The sequence below is a fragment of the Dysidea avara genome, chromosome 1, assembly GCF_963678975.1.
Source record: "Dysidea avara chromosome 1, odDysAvar1.4, whole genome shotgun sequence".
Lineage (NCBI taxonomy): Eukaryota > Metazoa > Porifera > Demospongiae > Dictyoceratida > Dysideidae > Dysidea > Dysidea avara.
In genome coordinates this window covers 8931610-8952310 of record NC_089272.1, presented here as the reverse complement: position 1 = coordinate 8952310, position 20701 = coordinate 8931610, and the positions used below count along the sequence as shown (strand labels likewise).

Sequence of the window (20701 nt, the reverse complement as noted above, 5' to 3'; positions counted from 1 at the left end):
TGTAGACTCCCTTGGCTGGCGGGCAACTGTGTAGCAAATTTGGTTCCAATCAGATAAGTGATCACCGAGATACAAAGGTGTGACAATGACGTTTTCGTTCTTCCTGTCAATATACTCACGGTGTGGCGCGCCGGCTTCTTGGGCCGCACGACACACTACCGTGTGTCTTGATATAGTTAAGTAACTAATTGAAATTGTACACATGTAATTGCACATCAGCATTATACCCCTGGAGGGTCCTGCTGATTAACAATAAATAATAATAGATCTACCACGTTTTTGTCAGTAGTGATTAAAGATGGCGTATAATACCGAACGCACGGCAGCGAAATAGACCCTATCTACTACATGGTCCTTCGAGCCGACGACCTACGGATCGATTTCATTAAAGATTAACTGTCAGGATCTCGTCAACCCGGACATACTACTCGTATCTCGCCATTATTCGTATTAACCCACCACAAGAAAACCTTTTTTTTATTTATTATTATTAATTAGCAAAGCCCACCAGGAGCAACACGCTAATGTGCATTACAAATCACAAATTGTTTAGCTTATCTATAATGTTCTTAAAAGTGTCAAGGTTAATTGTGTTAATGTTGTCAATTTTCAAGTTATTCCAATCAATAATTGTTCTCGGCAGAAAAGAATACTTATATAAATCAATTCTGGATTGCAGCTGTGCAAATTTGAGGGGATTATTGGCACGAGTATATGATACAGGGGTTGGCTGGGGTAAACAATGGTTTGGTAGCACCAGTAAGTTTCTTACAATCTTGAATAATAATATAAGTCTAGCATTCCTTCTCCTACTTTTTAAACTTGGCCATTGAAGGTAATTAAGCATATCTGTAATACTGTGTTGTTGACTGGATCTGTGCCATGGTTTATTAAGAACAAATCTAGCAGCTCGGTGTTGGATCATTTCTAATTTGCTAACTGTTGTTTGGTGATAAGGATCCCAGATGGCTGAGCAGTATTCAATAGAAGGTAACAATAATTGTTTGTATAAGTGTTCTTTGATTTGTATTGGGGCATTATATAAATTCCTTTTCAGAAATCCAAGAAGACGGTTTGCCTTTCCACAAATATAGTTAACATGAGGTTCCCATGATAGTGTATGATGGAGGCGGATACCAAGATAGGTGTGCTCTGATACGATATTCAATGGAATATTAGACATTTTATATGTAAAAGTGCTTTTACTGTGGTGGGTTGTAAATTGTAAAATATTGCATTTGGGAATGTTAAATTCCATCAGCCAGTTGCTAGCCCATTGTGTTAAGGAATCTAAGTCATTTTGCAGTATTCTGTGATCGTTGGGCGTAGCTATAGTTTTAAAGAGTAGAATGTCGTCAGCAAATAATCTAATTTCACTCTTGATGTTTGTTACAATATCGTTAATGTAAATTAGGAACAACACAGGACCAAGTACGGAACCTTGTGGAACACCAGATGTAACTTGACATGTAGAAGATCTAGAGCCTTCTACTACAACCTGTTGGGTACGACCATGAAGGAAGGACTCTAGCCACTGTAAGACAGTTCCTCTTATACCATAGTAATTTAATTTGTAGAGAAGTCTAGAATGAGCTACTCTGTCGAACGCTTTAGAAAAGTCTAATATAGCAGCATCAACTTGCAGGTTCCTGTCAATATCTTTTGCAATGTCATTAACAGTAATGAGTAGTTGAGTCTCACAGGAATGTTTTGATCTAACCTTGGTACCGGGCATGGTACCCTGGAAGGCGAGTAATTGATTGTGTCATAGAACTTCTTGTTGTGTGTTGTTACCCGTGTAGGAAGTCTCGTGCGGAGTTAGCGCGCGAGACTACTGCTCAGTTTGGTGTACGTTAATTGGATTGGACGAAGCGGAAGTCCTGGCAGTTACCCACGGACACGCCGAAACCTCATTGAACGCAACAATAAGTGAGTTAAGTAATTAAGGCACAGTATGTCTGAAGGATTGAGTAGAAGGAGAAAGATTCGTGGCGGACATAGGGGGTCTGCTACACGTATGGTTCATGAGATATATGAAGCCATAGAATCCACAGATGAGAGAGATTCCATTGTAACTAAGCTAGAACAGTGTAAGATATCACTTGAAGAGAAACTGGAGATTATCAGACAGCAGGATGATGAAATACTGGAGTTGGTAGGAGATGTAGAAGTGGAACATGAGATCAATGAAGCTGATACCTTTAGTGGAAGGGTGCGTAGAGCCATAATTGATGCCACTCGTGCAATCGAAGTAAAATTGGTCCCAACTTCAACGCAAGTAACTGTAAGCAATCCCACTACAACTGATGAGACGAGTGCCCCCTCCACTGAAGCTTCTACAGTAGCTGCTGCTACGACCAGTGCAGCAACTGAAACCCCTACAGGTGCTGCTGCTGCTACAACCAGCGCGACAGTTCCTGAAGTTTCTGAGACTACACCAGTATCAATACTGACAGATGCTACTACACCAGGTACAGTTTCCACATCCAGTACTGCTCCTCCAGCACCAGTATTCACAATTCCAACGTCCTTGAAATTAGGTTAGGTAATCCTAAGGCTGCAGCACATGTTGCTGCAGACCTTCAGTGCTGGTCACTGTAAAGCATTAATACAATACAATACAATCTTCGACAACCGGATTGCTGGTCATCCCTCCACCTATCTTCAGTACGCCTGTACTTCACTCAGGGACAAGAACGGCATTGGCTTTAGTGGTGTCATTTGATGTTTCAAGCCCGCTTCACTCCACTGCTTTAAGTGTTGGTCCTTTGCCCAAGGTGAAACTACCCAAACTAACTTTAAAGAAGTTTAATGGTGACCTCACGAAGTGGACACCTTTCTGGGACTCCTATGAATCCTCATACATAACAACCCCAGTTTGTCCAACATTGATAAATTTGTCTACCTTAATTCACTGTTGGAAGGCCCAGCATCAGAATCGGTGGCGGGATTAAGGATCACGGCGGCCAATTACAATGAAGCAGTATCTATTCTCCAGGGCAGATTTGGTGACATAGATCAAATTGTGGGAAAACACATGGAGGCACTACTTTCCCTGGAAGTAGTTACTTCACAGAGGCATTACGTCGCTTGCACGATCAAGTGGAGTCACAGGTGAGGGGTCTCAGAGCCCTTGGCATTGCAGCCGACTCCTATGGTAGTTTGTTGTCACCCGTAATTTTGAAGAAGCTTCCCCAAGAACTACGCCTAATTGTGAGTCGAGAAGTAAGAGAAGGAAGATGGAATTTAGATGAACTGATGAGACTGATTGATGTGGAAATTAAGGCCAGGGAATGTGCTTCTAACACGTCCAATGCAAGCACTGACGGTAACCGTCTACTCAAGGCTCAAGGCAAGAGCCTGCCTACTAACACTGCACTGTATTCAAGTGAATCCCCTGTTCCTAAGTGCTCTTACTGTAGACAACAACACTCCTCCATTTCATGTAGAACGGTAACCGATCCAAATGAGCGTAAGCAAATTTTGAGGAAGGCGGGAAGGTGTTTTGTGTGTCTCAGAAGACACCACACGAGCCGTGATTGTCGCTCTACTTTAAGATGCACGGGCTGTGGAGGGAGGCATCATACTAGTATTTGTAATGGACGAATGATGCAGGATGGAGCTAGATCCCAGACCATTAGGCAGAATAAGGTACTGGTGGTATTCCAACTACTATTCAACCTCAGATGCTGCAAACCCAGGACGCACCCAACACTGGTGGAATGGTTCCCAGTATGCCAACTACCACTGCTGCATTTCAGAATAGTACTACTAAGGTGCCAGTGTTGTTGCAGACAGCACAAGTGTCTGTCTTCAAGCCCTGTGAGCCAACTATATCAATGAACATACGGGCAATATTTGATAGCGCAAGCCAACGATCTTATATAAGTGAGAGGGTGAAACATTCCCTCTCATTAAACACGCTATATTCAGAAACCATGTTAATCAAGACCTTTGGGTCTGAGAAGGGCAATAGACAATTGTGTGATGCTGTGTCAGTGGGGATCAACCTGCGAGCTGGGGGAGTATGAACTTATTGTTTTTAGCTGTACCGTTTATTTGTGAACCGTTGTGTGGCCAAACAATATCATGTGTAACAGAGCTATATGAGTATCTTGCTAACCTAGATTTTGCAGACTACTCATGTGATAGTGATGAATTAGAAGTAGACACGTTGATTGGTGCTGACAATTATTGGAAATTGGTCACTGGCAAGCTGATTAATAGAGGTGATGGTCCTACTGCAGTTCATACAAGACTTGGATGGGTATTGTCTGGACCAGTTGAAGGCTTGCTATCTCAGAATACATCATGTAACCTTGTGTCGACTCATGCTTTGAAGGTGGATGGCTATGTGCCACAAGAGTCCGAACACAGTTTGGACAGAACTCTCAAGTCCTTTTGGGACTTGGAGTCACTTGGCATAAGGGAAGGTGAGGCGGATGTGTACGAACAGTTCCAGAAGGAGATATTTTTTTAAGAATGGGAGATATGAAGTTAACCTTCCGTGGAAGGAGGCAACTCCCACCTTACCATCCCACTATGAATTATCCCTGAAGAGACTTACCGGATTGCTTAGATGCTTGAGACAGTCCCCAGACATACTCCGACGTTATGATGATGTGATCAAGGAACAGCTTGCTGCTGGAATTGTGGACGTTGTGAAGGATGAAGGGTCTCAGAGTAAGTTGACCCATTACTTACTGCATCACCCAGTAATCAGAGAGGATAAGTTGACAACGAAGGTCCGGGTGGTTTACGATGCCTCGGCCAAAACCCGAGGTCCATCTCTTAATGATTGCTTGTATGCAGGGCCCAAGTTTGACCAATGTATTTTGGACATACTACTTAGATTCAGGTCACACAAAGTAGCACTGGTGGCCGACATAGAAAAGGCCTTTCTACAAATCTCTGTTGCGCCATGTGATAGAGATGTACTACGGTTTCTCTGGATTGATGACGTACAACAAGAAGGTACCAGCAGTCTTGACACTAAGGTTTGCCCGAGTTGTCTTTGGAGTGTCGTCAAGCCCATTCCTTTTGAATGCCACCATCAGACATCATGTAGAGAAATACAAGGATATCGAACCATCATTTGTTGAAACCTTTAGTCGTTCTATTTATGTAGATGATGTCAGCTTCGGAGCAGCAGATGATGATGGTGCCTTTGACCTCTATGCCAAGGCTAAGAAGATACTACTTGATGGAGGCTTCAATTTGCGTAAGTTCGTGAGCAATTCTGAGGGACTACAGCAACGCATAGAGTCAATCGAGGGTGGGCTAACTGCCAGAGAATGTAAAGGAGAATGTGAATCCGTAGTTTATGAAGACAAGACCTACACCAAGGAGGTCTTGGGTGGGAAGCAAGGGAACGATGTAGAGCAGAGAATACTGGGTGTAAAGTGGAATTTTGTACAAGATCACTTAGTATTTGATCTTAGTGAGCTGGCAATTCTTTTAAGAAACGTCGAAGCTACTAAGTGACAGATAGTCAGTGTGGCTAGCAAGTTTTATGATCCTTTAGGATTTGTATCACCCATCACCATACAGTTCAAAATGTTGTTCGGAGACTTGTGTGTGGGTAGGGTTGGATGGGATGAGCCATTGGCGGGAGAGCTTCTCAACAAGTGGAAGGCTATAACTTCACGTTTTGACAGTGTCACATTGTCCATACCCTGATGTTATTGTTGGAGTTCTAGGCAAGCTTCTCAACAGTACAGTCTCATCGGATTCTGTGATGCATCATCACGAGCATACGCTGCAGTAGTGTACATAAGGATTGAAGCTGTAGTGGGAAATTCAGTTGAATTTGTAAAATGCAAGGTCTTACATATTGGCAATGCTCCATACACCGGCAATTATACTATAGCAGGAATCCAGCTGGAGCTATTGGATAACATTCGAGATCTTGGCATACAAATTGACTCAAAATTAAAATTTCACATTCACACAGATATGGTAGTTAAAAGGCCTACCGGATTCTAGATCTCATCTGTAAATCATTTGAATGTAAGGACTCTGATGTCATGGTAAAACTATATAAAACACTTGTCTGCCCAATTGTTGAATATAACAATGTCATATGGGGACCTTCTTACACTCTTGACAATCAAAAACTTGAAAGAATGCAGTGTAAAGCAACCAGAATGATTCCATCTATCAACCATTTATCATACTACGACAGATTAAGACATCTAAACATACCATCTTTACAACACCGTAGACGAAGGGGTGATTTGATATATTTGTACCAAATTCTCAAAGGCAGTTATGATATAGAAAATCATTTATTTACCCCATCCACTTCTACTGTAACAAGAGATCACACAAGGAAATTATTCAAACATCACACTAATTCGTATACAAGATCTAATTTTTATAGTAACAGAGTAATCAATGACTGGAATTCATTATCCCAATCTATTGCTGATTCTTCCTCTGTCAATGATTTTAAAACACTGCTGGACAGACACTACAGTAATTGCTTGTTTGATTTTGTATAGTAATTAGAATAGCTAAGTACATAATAATTATTAATTTTGTTTATGGATGTACAGGCATAAGCCTTTATCCTTAAAATACAAATACAAAATTTGTGACCGCTAAGACAAGAGTCTCCCCAGTTAAGGCACAAACAATCCCTAGACTGGAGTTACTGTCAGCACTTCTCCTTGCTAAGTTGATAAGTAGTGTGTCCTCTGCACTTGAACAACAGATGGAATTTAACACTCTGTTTTGTTTTACAGACTCGAAGGTGGCATTGTCCCGGTTTGTCCAGCACAGGCCATTTATGTGCTGGGGGTGGTAGGCAAGGGCAGTCCATCAAGCCCGGGATAAAAAAAAAATCAAAAAAAAAAAAAAATCGGTGGGGTCTATTCTACGGAACGGAACGGAACAGAATGATGGACTAAACTACGGAACGGAATGCTTTCTCAAATTGAAGATTGCAGCTTACCATTGCTGTACAAGTTATCGGTGGCACTTCCAGCTGGTAAACAATTAAATGTACCCCAAGAAAGATAAAACGAACTTAAGGATTGATTGTGGGTACTTGCTGTTTATCTTCGGATGTATCAAGTAGGGAACTTAACGCATGACTTGTTTTTGCTAATATGTGAGTTGTTTTTGCTTACTTTGACTTTAGAATGTACAATCTGGGGCTCAGCCTTTCTAATAGGCATAAATCCGGCAGTATGTAGCTACACTACAAAGGAAACAAGTATGGTGACAAGCTGAATCAACTCTGTCAGGCTAAACAGAATAATCTAAAGGAATTTTGTGCAGTGTGTGATGAGCAAATATTCAGATACCTCAAGGAGGCTACATTGTGTGAACATTAATGATTCATTAACAGAGTAGTGGACTAATGCCAGATATCTCAGCCTGAGTAGTGAGTTGAATCCAGGATGGGGTCTATTTTACAGAATGGAATGTATTCTGAATCAAAACTTACAGCTTAATTATTGTCTAGCCGCTATATCATTGCTGAAGTTGCATTCATCAGTGGAACTTCCAGGAAATGGAATAGGATAATAATAAAATATTAATAGCTGTTTCATGCAGTGCATTGTTCTATTACCTGATATATCAAGCAGGTCTCTTCAATTCATTTATTGCATGACCAAGGCAAGTTTTGTTACTACAATACAGTAGCTGATTGGATGTCAGTTGCTTCTGGTGATCTTGACAAGATAAATAGTTTAGAAGACCACTCAATTTCTTCAGTTTCAGAGCGTAATATCCACAGAGAAATTAACTAGAAGTTACTGGTAACAGGAAAAGTCTAGGTGATCATGACTTTATTCAGTCTAATGAACAGAATATATGGTTGATTGAGTGAGGTATCAATTGCAGAATGTTCAGACAACCAGCGATGAGATGCATGCATGGATTCATTGAATTTTTGTTACAGTTGGAGACATTAAATATCCAAAAGCAAACTGACTGTATAATATTAATTTACTTGCTTTATATTTTCTCAATTTTGAGCCTGTATACAAATAATTAAATTTTTCTCAGTCCTAGAATAAGATGGTAGAGAAAATTTATCTTTGCTTACCTATCCTGTACAACTTCAAAGGAAATGAACACTAAAATTAGTAAAACCACAACAAAGTGAATTACAGATTTAAATACTAAATATTAATTAGAGCCTTTAGATAATGATTGTTCCAAAGCAAAATTGTAGATGGAAAAAAAGACTGGTGAGATATTGGTTATTTAATGACAGCGGTTGGAGATTAAAAGGGTGGTAACTTCTTGTTCTTGAATATGTTGCAAAGTGGAGGTACAAATCAAAATGGGATATCAATTTCATTATGAAAAATTTGTATACTTAAATAATCTAGCATTACTGTATTCGTTTGTCCTCCACTTAAATATGCTACAATAGTGTTGGTACATTGGCAGTCTACCTTGAAATCTCAACTCTAGAGTAGATCCAACACAGAGCAGCCCACACTGTAACAAATACATGTGATCCCACTGTGATTTCATGGACCATGCAGCTGGACTGGGAATCACTTGAAAATAGATGAACAAATTTAACCTGTTTTGTTTGAAGTGAAGCATGTGGAATGTTACACTTAAGAAATCCTAAGATTCTTAGGTGGTATGTAATTAATGTGAGTGTTCTATTTCCCGTCTGACTAGATACATTGAAATTATACACACATCTTGGTCCAAATCACATTTGCTTGGTGGCTATGGGGATGGTTTCACATGCATAGCTATAGGCTTATAATTGAGATTTGGATGATCTTGGAGTTTTGGCATTTGGCCTGATTCAAGGCTAGCAGTCAGACACATCCTTGAATTTGTGCAACAGAAAAAAAATCAGTTCACTATTGAATATAGCATTAGTCCACTGCACCTGCTGTTAATAACTCCATGCATACAATTCAGTGATGTTCGCAGAATATAGCCCCTTTGCGATCTGCCAAAATATTTGCTCCTCTCACACTGCACAAAGTTTTAATTCAGCTGGCTCTTTCCTGTTACTAGTATCTTCCTGCTTGCTTTATTTGTACACTGACATATGACTTGAAAAGCCGGCCCAGACTGTTTTCTAAAGTCAAAATGAGCAAACCAGCTCAGATAAAGTGCCCTTCTTGGTATATCCGTAGACAGCGGCGGAGGAAGTAGTTGATATGAGGGGGGGCTCTGCTGAACTGACCCAGACTTATTTCTATAGTTTGGTAAGGTGAGACCAAAAAAAAAAAGGTCACAACCAACTCACAAGAGCTTTCCACCTCATCAGCTACCATTTCTAGCTGATAAACTACATAAAAATCCTTACATAGCTCGCTACACACTGACTACTTTATTAGAGTGACTGCTCTATTAGAGTATCTCGATCTTTATCACGGTTTTCAGCCCCACTCCAAGAAAGATAATTTCGGTGTGATATCATTCTGAGGGGGGGGGGGGGCTTTAGCCCCCTAGCCCCCTGGCTTTCCGCCGCCTATGTCCGTAGATGAACCAAGGATGAACATCACTGATACAGCTCATCCCACAATTAATACTTCGTTACTAATGACAACCAACAAGAACCCACAATCGATCCTTTAATTCTTTTTATCTTATGTTTAATCACCCACTGGAGGTGCCACTGATAACCCGTAAGGGCAGTTTCAGCAATGGTAAGTTGCAAGCTTCAATTTGAGAAAGCGTTCCGTTCCGTAGTTTAGTCCATCATTCCGTTCCGTTCCGTTCCGTAGAATAGTCCCCACCTGCTGGATCAGAGGACTCGAGAAGGACTGGAAACCATTCGTCCAAAACCGGGTCAACGAGATACGGAAGCTAGTACCAATTGAATGTTGGCATCATTGCCCTGGTAAAGAGAATCCTGCAGACGTACCATCGAGAGGGACAACGCCTTCGGAGTTGAACAGGAACGTGTTGTGGAGGCACGGCCCAAGTTGGCTGGTTAACTTGACCGATGTACCAGAGGAAGAGACAGTCATGTCCGATACGTGTTTGGAGGAGCTCAAGGCTAACCAATCCAGTGCTTCACACTCCTTACTGAGTACAAGTGAGTTAGTTAATTTGAAGCAAGTTGTGGATTGTGAGAAGTTTAGTAGACTAAGGAGATTGTTGCGTGTCACTGCTTATGTGCTGAGATTTGTGGAGATATTGAAGAGTAAGATAGGCAGACGCCAGATGGTAGAATGTTCGGAGTTGAGCTCAGCGGAAATAGCTGAAGCAGAATCCAGGTGGTTTTTGACAGCACAGCATGAACTAATTACGGATAAGGCATTTCCCATGTGGAAAAGGAAGCTTGGTCTTTACTTGGACGATAAGCAGTTATGGAGATGTGGAGGTAGATTAGAGAATGCAGACCTCCCAATGACTACAAGACATCCTGTGTTATTACCGAAGCATCACCCCTTGACAGTTTTGGTGATAAAGGAAGCGCATGAACGAATCATGCATAATGGAGTCAAGGAAACTCTTGCTGAGGTTAGGTCAAGGTATTGGACCGTTCCAGGGAGGCAGGTTGTGCGTGAGGTGTTATCCAGGTGTGTGATTTTCCAGTGATACGAGGGTCTGCCTCAGCGTACTCCACAGCCTCCGCCGTTACCGCAATTCAGAGTGAAGGATGATCCAGCATTTACATATGTTGGTATAGATTTTGCAGGGCCACTATATGTGAAAACCCAAGGACTAGTTGTGGAGAGGAAGGTATGGGTATGTTTATATACATGCTGTGTGGTGCGAGCAGTGCATCTGGACATAGTACCGGATATATCAGCCAATGCCTTTCTTCGATGTTTTAGACGGTTTACCTCAAGGAGGGGATTCCCTTGTAAGGTTGTATCAGACAATGGGAAAATGCTCAAGTCGTCGGCCAAGGCTATTCAAGCAGTGCTAACACACCCAGATGTGAAGCAGTACAGTAGCCTGGTCGGGTTGCAGTGGCAGTTTAATCTGGAGAAGGCTCCTTGGTGGGGTGGAATGTTCGAGCGAATGGTGAAATCTACTAAGAGGTATATATATATATATATTTGTTAATGTACAAACTCAATCATGAGTATATTCGTACATATGTAGGTGCCTCAGAAAGGCAATTGGAAGAGCCAAATTGACTTATGATGAGCTCTTAATCATCCTCACTGAAGTGGAGATGATATTGAATTCTCGACCTCTGTCGTACATGACCAGTGATGATGTTGAAGAACCTCTTACCCCTTCACATTTGATCCTGGGGCGAAGAGTGACCAATCTGCCAACACATTATGAACATAATGATGAAGACTTCACCATTTCCCAAGATGTGTTGAGCAGGAGAATGTAACATTTCCATAAGATTTTGGATCACTTCTGGAAGAGGTGGCAAAGAGAATACCTCTTGTCATTAAGAGACTGTCACCGCTACGGCAAGGGAGGTGATGTTAAGGAAGAACTTTGTCCTGGGGATGTAGTAGTACTGTATGATGATAGCAGTCGAAGAGGATTTTGGAAGCTAGCTAAAGTGGAAACGTTGATAAAGGGCATTGATGGACGAGTGAGAGGGGCTGTAGTGCGTATCCCATCTAGAGAAGGAAAGACTACCACCCTCAGACGTCCTGCGAACCAACTCTATCCATTAGAGATTAGTTGTACTGAAGATCTAGATGGTAGAAATGAAGCTCCTAAAGTTGTTAGCTCAATTGAACCACCAGTAATGCCAGTTGATACAGTATCCACTGAACCTACGATTTGCCGACCCAGAAGAGCAGCCGCTCAACTAGCAGGAGATTGGATGCAGGCTGTGCTCCATGATGAACAGTAAACTGACAGTCTTATTATTTTGTTGTATGATTTATTTCTTTTTGTACCTTGTTGACCTTGTCTTTCACATGGTCAACGGGGGGAGGATGATGTAATGTGTATCACGTGTGTGTGTGTCATGTGATATACCACGTTTTTGTCAGTAATGATTAAAGATGGCGTATAATACCGAAAGCACGGCAGCGAAATAGACCCTATCTCTTACAATCACGTCTACTTTTAAGGTCGATTTTTTTCACCCAGAGAGTGATAAATACATGGAACTCCCTGCCAACAGAAGTTGTTTCAGCACCAACAATCTCTACATTCAAAGCAAGTCTTGATAATCATTGGAATGACATAGGATATGGATATGAACAAAGGCCTAGTGCCTAAACTTTATTTTTTGTAACCCTGTTTGTATATCATCCATTAATTACATAACCAAGTAATAAGAATAATAAGAAATGACGTCATAAATAATTAATTAGGCTGTTGATATTTAACCGGTCACCGAATTTTTCTAAGTTCTAAAAACGTGATACCAAAAGGTTCAAGAAACGAAGAAAAAAAGTGTGGTGCAGCCGGGAATCGAACCCAGGTATACCCAGGTTTGAAAGGCCGACGCTCTAGCCACTGTACACCGGTGCTTGCTGGCTACTCCTCTTGTTTTTGTACTATTTAAATGTTACACATATAAAATACTATATAGTAACCATATACCAGTGAAGAAGAAACCAAGGCTGAACCCGCGCCTACCCCTAACGCTAACCTGACGTTTGCCTGCTAAGCATAATGAGGGCTTTCACTGTCTGTATGAAGGTAAGTTTTTGGGTGAGTTCGAGGCGAGCTAGGGTTGGCCCGGCTTCGCCGGGACGCTCGCTCCAACCCTAGCTCGCCTCGAACTCACCCAAAAGCTTACCTTCATACAACTAGTGTGTTTGATACTGGAGTTATGGGGACGTTTATACAACAATGACCGGCTAAATAAATACGAAGTGTATATTTAGCCGGTACCGGTTTGCAAACACTAACGGCTATTGTGCCGGCACTAGTAGGTTGTTCCGAGCATTCAACTTTAGGGCACGCGTCTAGTAGGTTGCCCCGAGCATTCAACTTTAGGGGATGCGAAAAGTAGTTCCTTAGCGTTAGGGGTAGGCTAGGGTTCAGCTTTGGTTTCTTCTTCACTCTTGTTACATATAGAAGTCACTTCAGTCGATGTTTATAACATAGAAACTAAATAATATGACTAGCTGCAGCACCGGTGGTATAATCGTTACAAACATTGCTTATGAGTACGGATGCCCGGGTTCGAACCCTCGCTTAGACAACTTTCTTTTTTAGCTTTCTTAGGTTTACTGTAATTGTTTCCGCAAAAGTGTGTGTGTGCGTACCTATCTATCTACCTATGTACCTATCTACCTATGTTTGTCCGTACGCACCCACGTGAGCAAAATCGTTTAATAACGGTAAAAGCAGCTTTTACGTAAGAAGTAAAAGTGAAATGAAGTCTGTATTAAACTTCTGCACAGGTGGGTTGGTTTCTTTTCGGCGGACTGAAATACGGGTGTGGTGACTTTCCTCAGACTACCTTCCCCTTGAGGTTTTTCAGGCATTTAGCAACTGAAAAACAACGGTGCAGGCCTCGTACACTGCCAGGAATAGCCTATCGCTTCGAGTTGAAAGGGGGCGTATCCCTTACGTACGCGAACGAAAATGAAGAGCAGTATTGAGGCTTTGTCGAGAGAATTTGTGGGAAAAACACGTTAGTCACACTATAAAACAGTTTAGAAGATAGTTTTGTGCGTAATATGTTGGTTAAAGCTGTTTATTTAACAAACGCTTCCTTAGCAGTGCATAGCAACGTAATTGAACGAATTACGAATATTTCATGAATTAAGAAATACGAGAAATAGCTAATTATATTATCAAACTACCCTATTGTAAAGTAGTAATACATAGTTGGTTAATTCATAGTAGTATATACTGTCTGTAGTTATTCCAGATGAGTTAGCTAGCTGCTTGGCGCCTGGTTTTTAGAAGTAGCACAACATCAACTTGTTGTACAAGTTTTTTTTTAATGCACGTAACATTCTAAGTATTATACCCTCCACTGCCGGCAAAATAGCCGGCAAAACAGTGTAACCGGTACCGGCTCTATATAACCTGCCAAATAAATATCAAAACCGTGACCGGTGACCGGCTAAATATCCATGCACTTCGAATTAATTAATGTACAGGACTAACTACGAAGTCCACAAACGAATACTCCCCGGGGTTGTGTTAGACGATACACGAACGTCAAAATTAACTATGGGTTTTTTCGCCAGTGCCTTCGTTAATGAGTTAGGTTTTCTAATAGACGCCGTCCTTTCCAGTTCTTAACAACCGGTTCAAACACACCACGCGTTAGTTACTGGGCGTTCAACTCGTATAACCTGTTTGAGTAACTACGACCGCGTAGCAACCAGTTTATATACACTGCGCGTAAAGCCAAACATTGAACTCGTACAACCGGTTCGAGAACCAGGTTTGCAATTCTTAGCAACCAGTTCATATGCGTTGCGCGTTAAAATAAGCATTGGATACTACAAAATTCGACTCGACGTTTCGACATGAGAACTCACCGGGTGGAGCTAGGGAAGCGTACTCTGTAAAAAGATCGAGATACTGGTATGAGAAACACTGGACCAAACTAAGGGAGAATACACGAGCGCCTTACACGAAGACAACAGGCTGGAGTAGAAGGTTTTGTTTTATAATCAGGACTTAGACTGTGTGAATTTCTTTTAAACCATTTCCCCTAGGTTAACCGGGAAACTTTTGTTATTATGAAATTCATCCTAAAAGGTTGGGGCCTAAAAGGTAGCACAGGACGATGTCAAACACGAAAATTTCAATTAATGGAGCCATATAAATAGTGGGGCCCTTGGGGTGGAGTGGGAGGCTAGGGGGCTGAAGCCCTCCTAGGTCTGCTGAGTCCCCCTCAGAATGATATCACATCCTTTTTGGAGTGGGGCTGAAAACCATGATAAAGATTGATATACTCTAATAGAATGTTCAAATACCCTAATAGAGCAGTCAAGGCGCCTGCATAAAAACATGTTCCTAAAAGTAGCTTTATTTTCAAAGTTGCCTATAGCGGGAATTGAACCAGGTACCTCTTACATTAAGAAACCATTGCGTTAAGTGTTTCCAGGTGCCTATAGGCTGTTTGTACTGCTTATATGTTCATTAACCCTGTAGTTAATGGCTAAAAACTTTGCCAAAAAGATTTTATTAACTGTAAATAGCCTGTTTTAAGGTTACGGTATATTTTTAATGCATGGGCAGAACACTTTACAGAACCTGCTCTAAACCAAGCAAGGGAAACATAATTTCACCAACTGTGCTGTGGAAGTAATACAACTATTTGTATTTGTTTATACCGCAGAACAACAACTGTTCTTGGGTGTGTGGTCCACGATAGAGCACTGTTTGTCAAAAATGTGCTGCCAAAAACCAGACTAACAGATTACTGAATCCCTATAATTTTGACACAAGTAACTAAGCAACTACAATATCTAGCTATTGTGGAAGTGATATTTTAAGTTACTGTTTGTGAAGACATTTTATTAAACTTTTAGAAGTTTCTTCGAGTGAAACAAGCTCTTGAAGGTTTGTATCTCTGTCACTGGGAAGAAATATGCCAAAAATGCTTCCACAGGACCTAATAAATTTAATGTACAGTATCACCATGTCCCAGAACTGCCCATATATGGAACCTACAGCTTTTGCTGCATTTGGCGACGGAAAAACATGGTAGTGATAGGAGCTGAGCAATGTACAGGCTGGGCTGGCTTACCTGTCTTGCTACAACATATTGTAGTGTTTCACCTGCCTCAAACTACACTGTACTGTAGTGACAAAAACATTAAATAGGAAGGGCTTTGTGTTCACTTTAAACCTTTCACGCTGCTAGACTCAGTAGACTGGTTTTATGGGTGTCTCAAAAAGTGTTGATAGGCATTCAAAATTTTGAATGATTGCCTGTGATTATATTGTAACCTTAAATAGTTTTAACTAAAACTTGGTGTTTTAGTTAAAACGCTTCAAATTGTACTCTATAAATTAATTTTGGTGAACTTTGAGATGTTGTGAAAGCTATAATGGCTACAACATCCTGGGGGGGCTGTGCCCCCCAGACCCCCTGCTGCCAGAGATTCTACTCTGGTCAGCCCCCCCATATCAAATACTTCCTCTGCCACTGCTCCAACAACTATTTTCTACCCGGCTATACCTTTTAAAATACACAAACATACACAAAACACATGTGTGTACTTCTTTTGAAGGTGTTTGTCTACATGTTTTCCTTGTGTGTAGATGTGTATGTTTTTGTGCATGCATGCATGTGTGTGTGCGTGCGTGCGTGTGTGTGAGAGGTGTATGAAGGAATTTAGAAAAGAAGTTTCCACTATAGATAAATGACTGCTATATTAGAGTAGTTTATTGCCTGACAGCTTTATTAGAGTATCTCAATATTTTCACCAAAATTACAGTTCAGAACAATGGTACAAGTGTTGCTATTGTGTGAGAGACTAAGAATAATTTAAAATGTGTACTGTTCCATGATAGATTCCGGCCTGAAGTTTCAACTTGTTAAGGTTTAAACTACAGATATAGTATCTACATAAATACGGTTGGAAATCTTCACAATAACTTGATCTTCTCTCCATTTCCTGTTCCATCCGACCCTCATGGCATATATCATAAATTGTATGGAGCAGAATTTTCTTCTTTTCCACTGACAGTCTATGTGCCTTGGGTGTGCAGCACTTTCTGTAGTAGACTAAAGCACAGTTGAACTGAAATGTCAAGGCCAACTACTCGAGATTGAATGGTGGCAATTACACTTTGCTCTTATATATTTCAGTCCATTACACAATGCTACAAATGAAGAGTTACAGTATGTACAAAATAGAAGTACATTTACTTGAGGTGTGAAAAGGGCTTTCCAAGAGATTTCTCCTAAATATATCATGTGATGTCAATCATGAATTGAGACCTGCAATGGTAGGGCAATGCCTGCTCATGCCCACCCTGGCCATGGCTACACCTATGGTGTGTGTATGTGTGCGTGTGCATGTGTGTGTGTACATGTGCATGTATGTGTATCTGTCAAATATGTGTGCACATAATTATGTGTGCACTTATCTATGTACATAATGTGTGTGTGTGTGTGTGTGTGTGTGTGTGTGTGTGTGTGTGTGTGTGTGTGTGTGTGCATGTGTGTGTGCATGTGTGTGTTACTAGGCGTTAGGGAGAGCACATTAGCACTCCGTGAAATTAAAGCTCACGTGACCTGATGACGTCACACAAGCCCACGTTGTGTGATACGTCATCGTCCTGGTGCATTCACTCCGGACTTGCAGCTCCAAGGCTACATCAGGTGTGAATTTCAGTGCATCGTTTTTATACCCCTCCTAGCTGAAATCGATGGTGGGTATCTATAAACAACGTCTTGAAAACGTTTTCAGACTGTACTGAACTTAGAAAAAAACTGAAAAGTCTCGGGCGAAAAAAAGTGAACTACAGCGGGAATCGAACCTTCGACCACTTGATTTCAAGCCTAATGCACTACCGCTTCGCTACTGTGACTACTTGTATAATATTTACTAATTCTAGCTATAAAAGTCTAACACTCTTACCCTAACCCTACCTAGCAGATTATAAATGATTGCCTAACTCTTACCCTAACCCTAACCTAACAGATTATAAATGATTGCCTAACTCTTACCCTAACCCTAACCTAACTTTTACTACCCGATGTGACATTAAAGCTAGTCAGTTCTCTAACCTCGAGACGAAACAGGCTCTTGAAAGTGTTCCTTCACTACCATTCTAATCTATAGACTAAATAAAAGACTAACCAGTCGTATGAACATCCGTACTGTATTCCGCGAGGCATTTCATCATTACCTCGTGGCCAGGAAGACCAGACTAATCACGTGATATAGATTATGGGATAATTTACGGTATGCTAATGTGCTTTCCCTAATGGTTACTGTGTGTGATGTGTGTGTACATGTACAGTGTTTGAGCGTGTGCGTGTGCGTGTGCGTGTGTGTGTGTGTGTGTGTGTGTGTGTGTGTGTGTGTGTGTGTGTGTGTGTGAATTTTTGTGCCCATATGTGTACATAATTTAGTGGGTGGCGATGATTTTGTGGTAGCTATAGTCTGGCTAGTAGTTTTTTTTGTATGATAACTGATGAGGTTCTTGGAATACATCTCAGTTTTTCTACTTGTTATTTTGCCATTAATTAAGTCAACCCAGCAGTAGTAATGGAAAAGTGTTGACACTAAAGAAATGATTGGCAACTTCATACCAGGGCCGACCACAGGGGGGCCAACTGGGGCATTTTTCCCCGGGCTCCAGCCTGAAAGGGGCCCTAGGAGGCTCCATGAAGGGCCCCTTGAATACCTGTTTAAAAGATCAATATACTCTAATAGAGCAGTCAGATCTAGGTACTCTAATAGAGCAGTCAGAGTATTCTTCAGAGGAGTAGTGTAGCAAGCTTATAAATAAGGAGGTATGGTTAGCGAGGCCTCGCTATTGTCATTGTCAGCATGTAATGACTTTTTTTTTGGTCTACAACTAACATCTTGGGTGAAGTTGTGATTCAGAATGGGAAACCTCCTTGCCCCTGGGGCTCCACTTTAACTCTTTGCCCTGGGCCTCTTAATTTCTCTGGGTGGCCCTGCCCCCTACATCTTACTTATTGGGTTGGAAGGAGGGGGATTTGTGCCATCATCTGTGAACCTCCTGCTGAATACTAATCTGTGAAGTACATGGTAATCAATAAAGCAAAGTGTAAGATTCTCTAGTAGCAATAAATAGTTTGAGTTTGGCCACCTTTCCATTGTACATAGGATTGCTGTATACACAGAAGGTTACCAAACTCAAATTATTTATACAAGGTAAAGGTTACCATAAATGCTATGCAATGGTGACATAACCAGCTGATACAGCAGGACCTTGAATCTTGATTATCTGAACTCTTTATTATCTGAACAGTGTAAGTGACGGTTATATTTGAGTATTCTGTTATTAGGTGAACGTTCTAGTAGAGTAAGTGTATGTTCTATTAGAGCAGTTGAACGGAACTTACTATATAAATGAATGGGCTTGATTTATACATACGAATTCACTTAATCTTAACACTTTTATAACTGAACTGGCACACAGATGCTTGGATAGTGGAGGTCCTACTGTCAGTACTTACTATACATCAGTTAGAGAAACAGAATTGAAGTTGTCTTATACGTAAACAATTTACTTGGTTATGTGTGACCCGGTCCTAGTAATAATAATAATAATAATAATAATATTTGAATTTGCATACAGTTCGTTACATTCCTTGTACTGTTCGGCCTCTGTTAGCTTCAGTGCTTAGTAAAAACCTTTGTTTTTCCTTGCAACATTATTATTATTATTATTACTAGGACCGGGTCACACATAACCAAGTAAATTGTTTACGTATAAGACAACTTCAATTCTGTTTCTCTAACTGATGTATAGTAAGTACAGTAGGACCTCCACTATCCAAGCATCTGTGTGCCAGTTCAGTTATAAAAGTGTTAAGATAAGTGAATCCGTTTGTATAAATCAAGCCCATTCATTTATATGTAGTAAGTTCCGTTCAACTGCTCTAATAGAACATACCCTTACTCTACTAGAACGTTCACCTAATAACAGAATACTCAAATATAACTGTCACTTACACAGTTCAGATAATAAAGAGTTCGGATAATCAAGATTCAAGGTCCTGCTGTATCAGCTGGTTTCATTTCATTTCATTTTATTAATTAGCAAAGACCCTAAAGGGGTAAAACGCTAATACAAAAATTTATTTAGTTATTAGTTAATACAAGTTTAAAATCTGCAAGGGATAGGTTATTAATGTTATTGATTTGGAGACTGTTCTATTCAGGTATCGTTTTGGGGAAGAAGGAGAATTTGTAAGTATCACAAGAGGTTTGAATGTGGTAAAATTTACAGGGATGATTTGATCTAGTTGATGTCAGTCTTGCGGGTGAGGGTAAATATTGTTCAGGTGTTAATTGAAGATGATTTACAACTTTGAATAGTAGGATTAATTTAAGATATTTGCGATGACTTTGAAGTGTTGGCCATTTCAAATCATTTAGCATCACAGTTACACTGTCCAAATTATTATTCCATGGTTTGTTGTGAACAAATCTTGCTACTCTGCTTTGAACTGTCTCTAGTTTGTTGATGTCTGTTTGATGGTGAGGGTCCCAAATAGGAGCACAATACTCAAGTAGTGGAAGCACTAGTTGTTTGTATGCTTGTTCTTTCAAGTAAGTAGGGCAGGTTCTTAGATTTCTTTGTAGAATCCCAGTGTTCGATTTGCTTTGTTACAAGTATATAGGATGCGAGTTTGCCATGACAGTTTTTCATTGATCCAGACTCCAAGATATTTATGTTCTTTCACTGACTTTAAAATTTAGTTGAGTTTCATACATTTGCATAGGTGTAGTTACTTGTAGTGTGGAGATGTGATATTCGTAAAATGTTACATTTGGATATATTAAATTCTATTTGCCAGGTTGTAGCCCATTTGGATAGCTGGTTTAAGTCTTGTTGTAATGTTGTATGGTCTTTGGGAGTGTTTATGGTTGTATATATTATACAGTCATCTGCAAATAGACGAAGTTGGCTTTGTATACCATTAACTGTCATTGATGTACACAAGGAAAAGTGTTGGGCCAAGTACAGACCCTTGAGGTACTCCAGAATTGACCTTGCATGGGGAAGATAATGCACCATTTATAGTTACTTGTTGAGAACGATCTGATAAGAAAGCTGCAAGCCACGATAAAGTGTCACCAGTAATACCATAGAATTCAAGTTTATGGAGGAGTCGTTGGTGGGGTACCTTGTCAAACGA

The 20701-nt window shown here is 40.6% G+C and overlaps 2 protein-coding genes and 1 long non-coding RNA gene across 4 annotated transcripts; all 3 read left to right on the top strand.

The window, feature by feature from the left end:
• Positions 1–525: 525 nt before the first annotated feature.
• LOC136255909 (uncharacterized) lies at positions 526–1707 on the top strand. The gene is made up of 3 exons (XR_010701202.1): positions 526–990; positions 1058–1145; positions 1415–1707. It is a non-coding gene; the product is annotated as an uncharacterized lncRNA (long non-coding RNA).
• A 247-nt stretch (positions 1708–1954) lies between these two features.
• On the top strand, positions 1955–4031 carry LOC136255696 (uncharacterized). The gene is made up of 3 exons (XM_066048551.1): positions 1955–2471; positions 3077–3651; positions 3702–4031. The coding sequence occupies exons 1-3, from the start codon at positions 1955–1957 to the stop codon at positions 4029–4031; spliced, it is 1422 nt and encodes a 473-aa protein (XP_065904623.1).
• A 5521-nt stretch (positions 4032–9552) lies between these two features.
• LOC136255755 (uncharacterized) lies at positions 9553–11946 on the top strand. 2 transcript variants are annotated; one of them, XM_066048642.1, is made up of 4 exons: positions 9553–9641; positions 9720–10683; positions 10779–10988; positions 11053–11946. In XM_066048642.1, exons 3-4 carry the CDS (start codon positions 10834–10836, stop codon positions 11294–11296), a joined length of 399 nt encoding a protein of 132 aa, XP_065904714.1. In that variant the 5' UTR covers positions 9553–9641; positions 9720–10683; positions 10779–10833; the 3' UTR covers positions 11297–11946. The 2 variants fall into 2 exon arrangements, with proteins under 2 accessions (XP_065904714.1, XP_065904705.1); XM_066048633.1 differs by having other exon boundaries at positions 9720–10988.
• The last annotated feature ends 8755 nt before the right edge of the window (positions 11947–20701 follow it).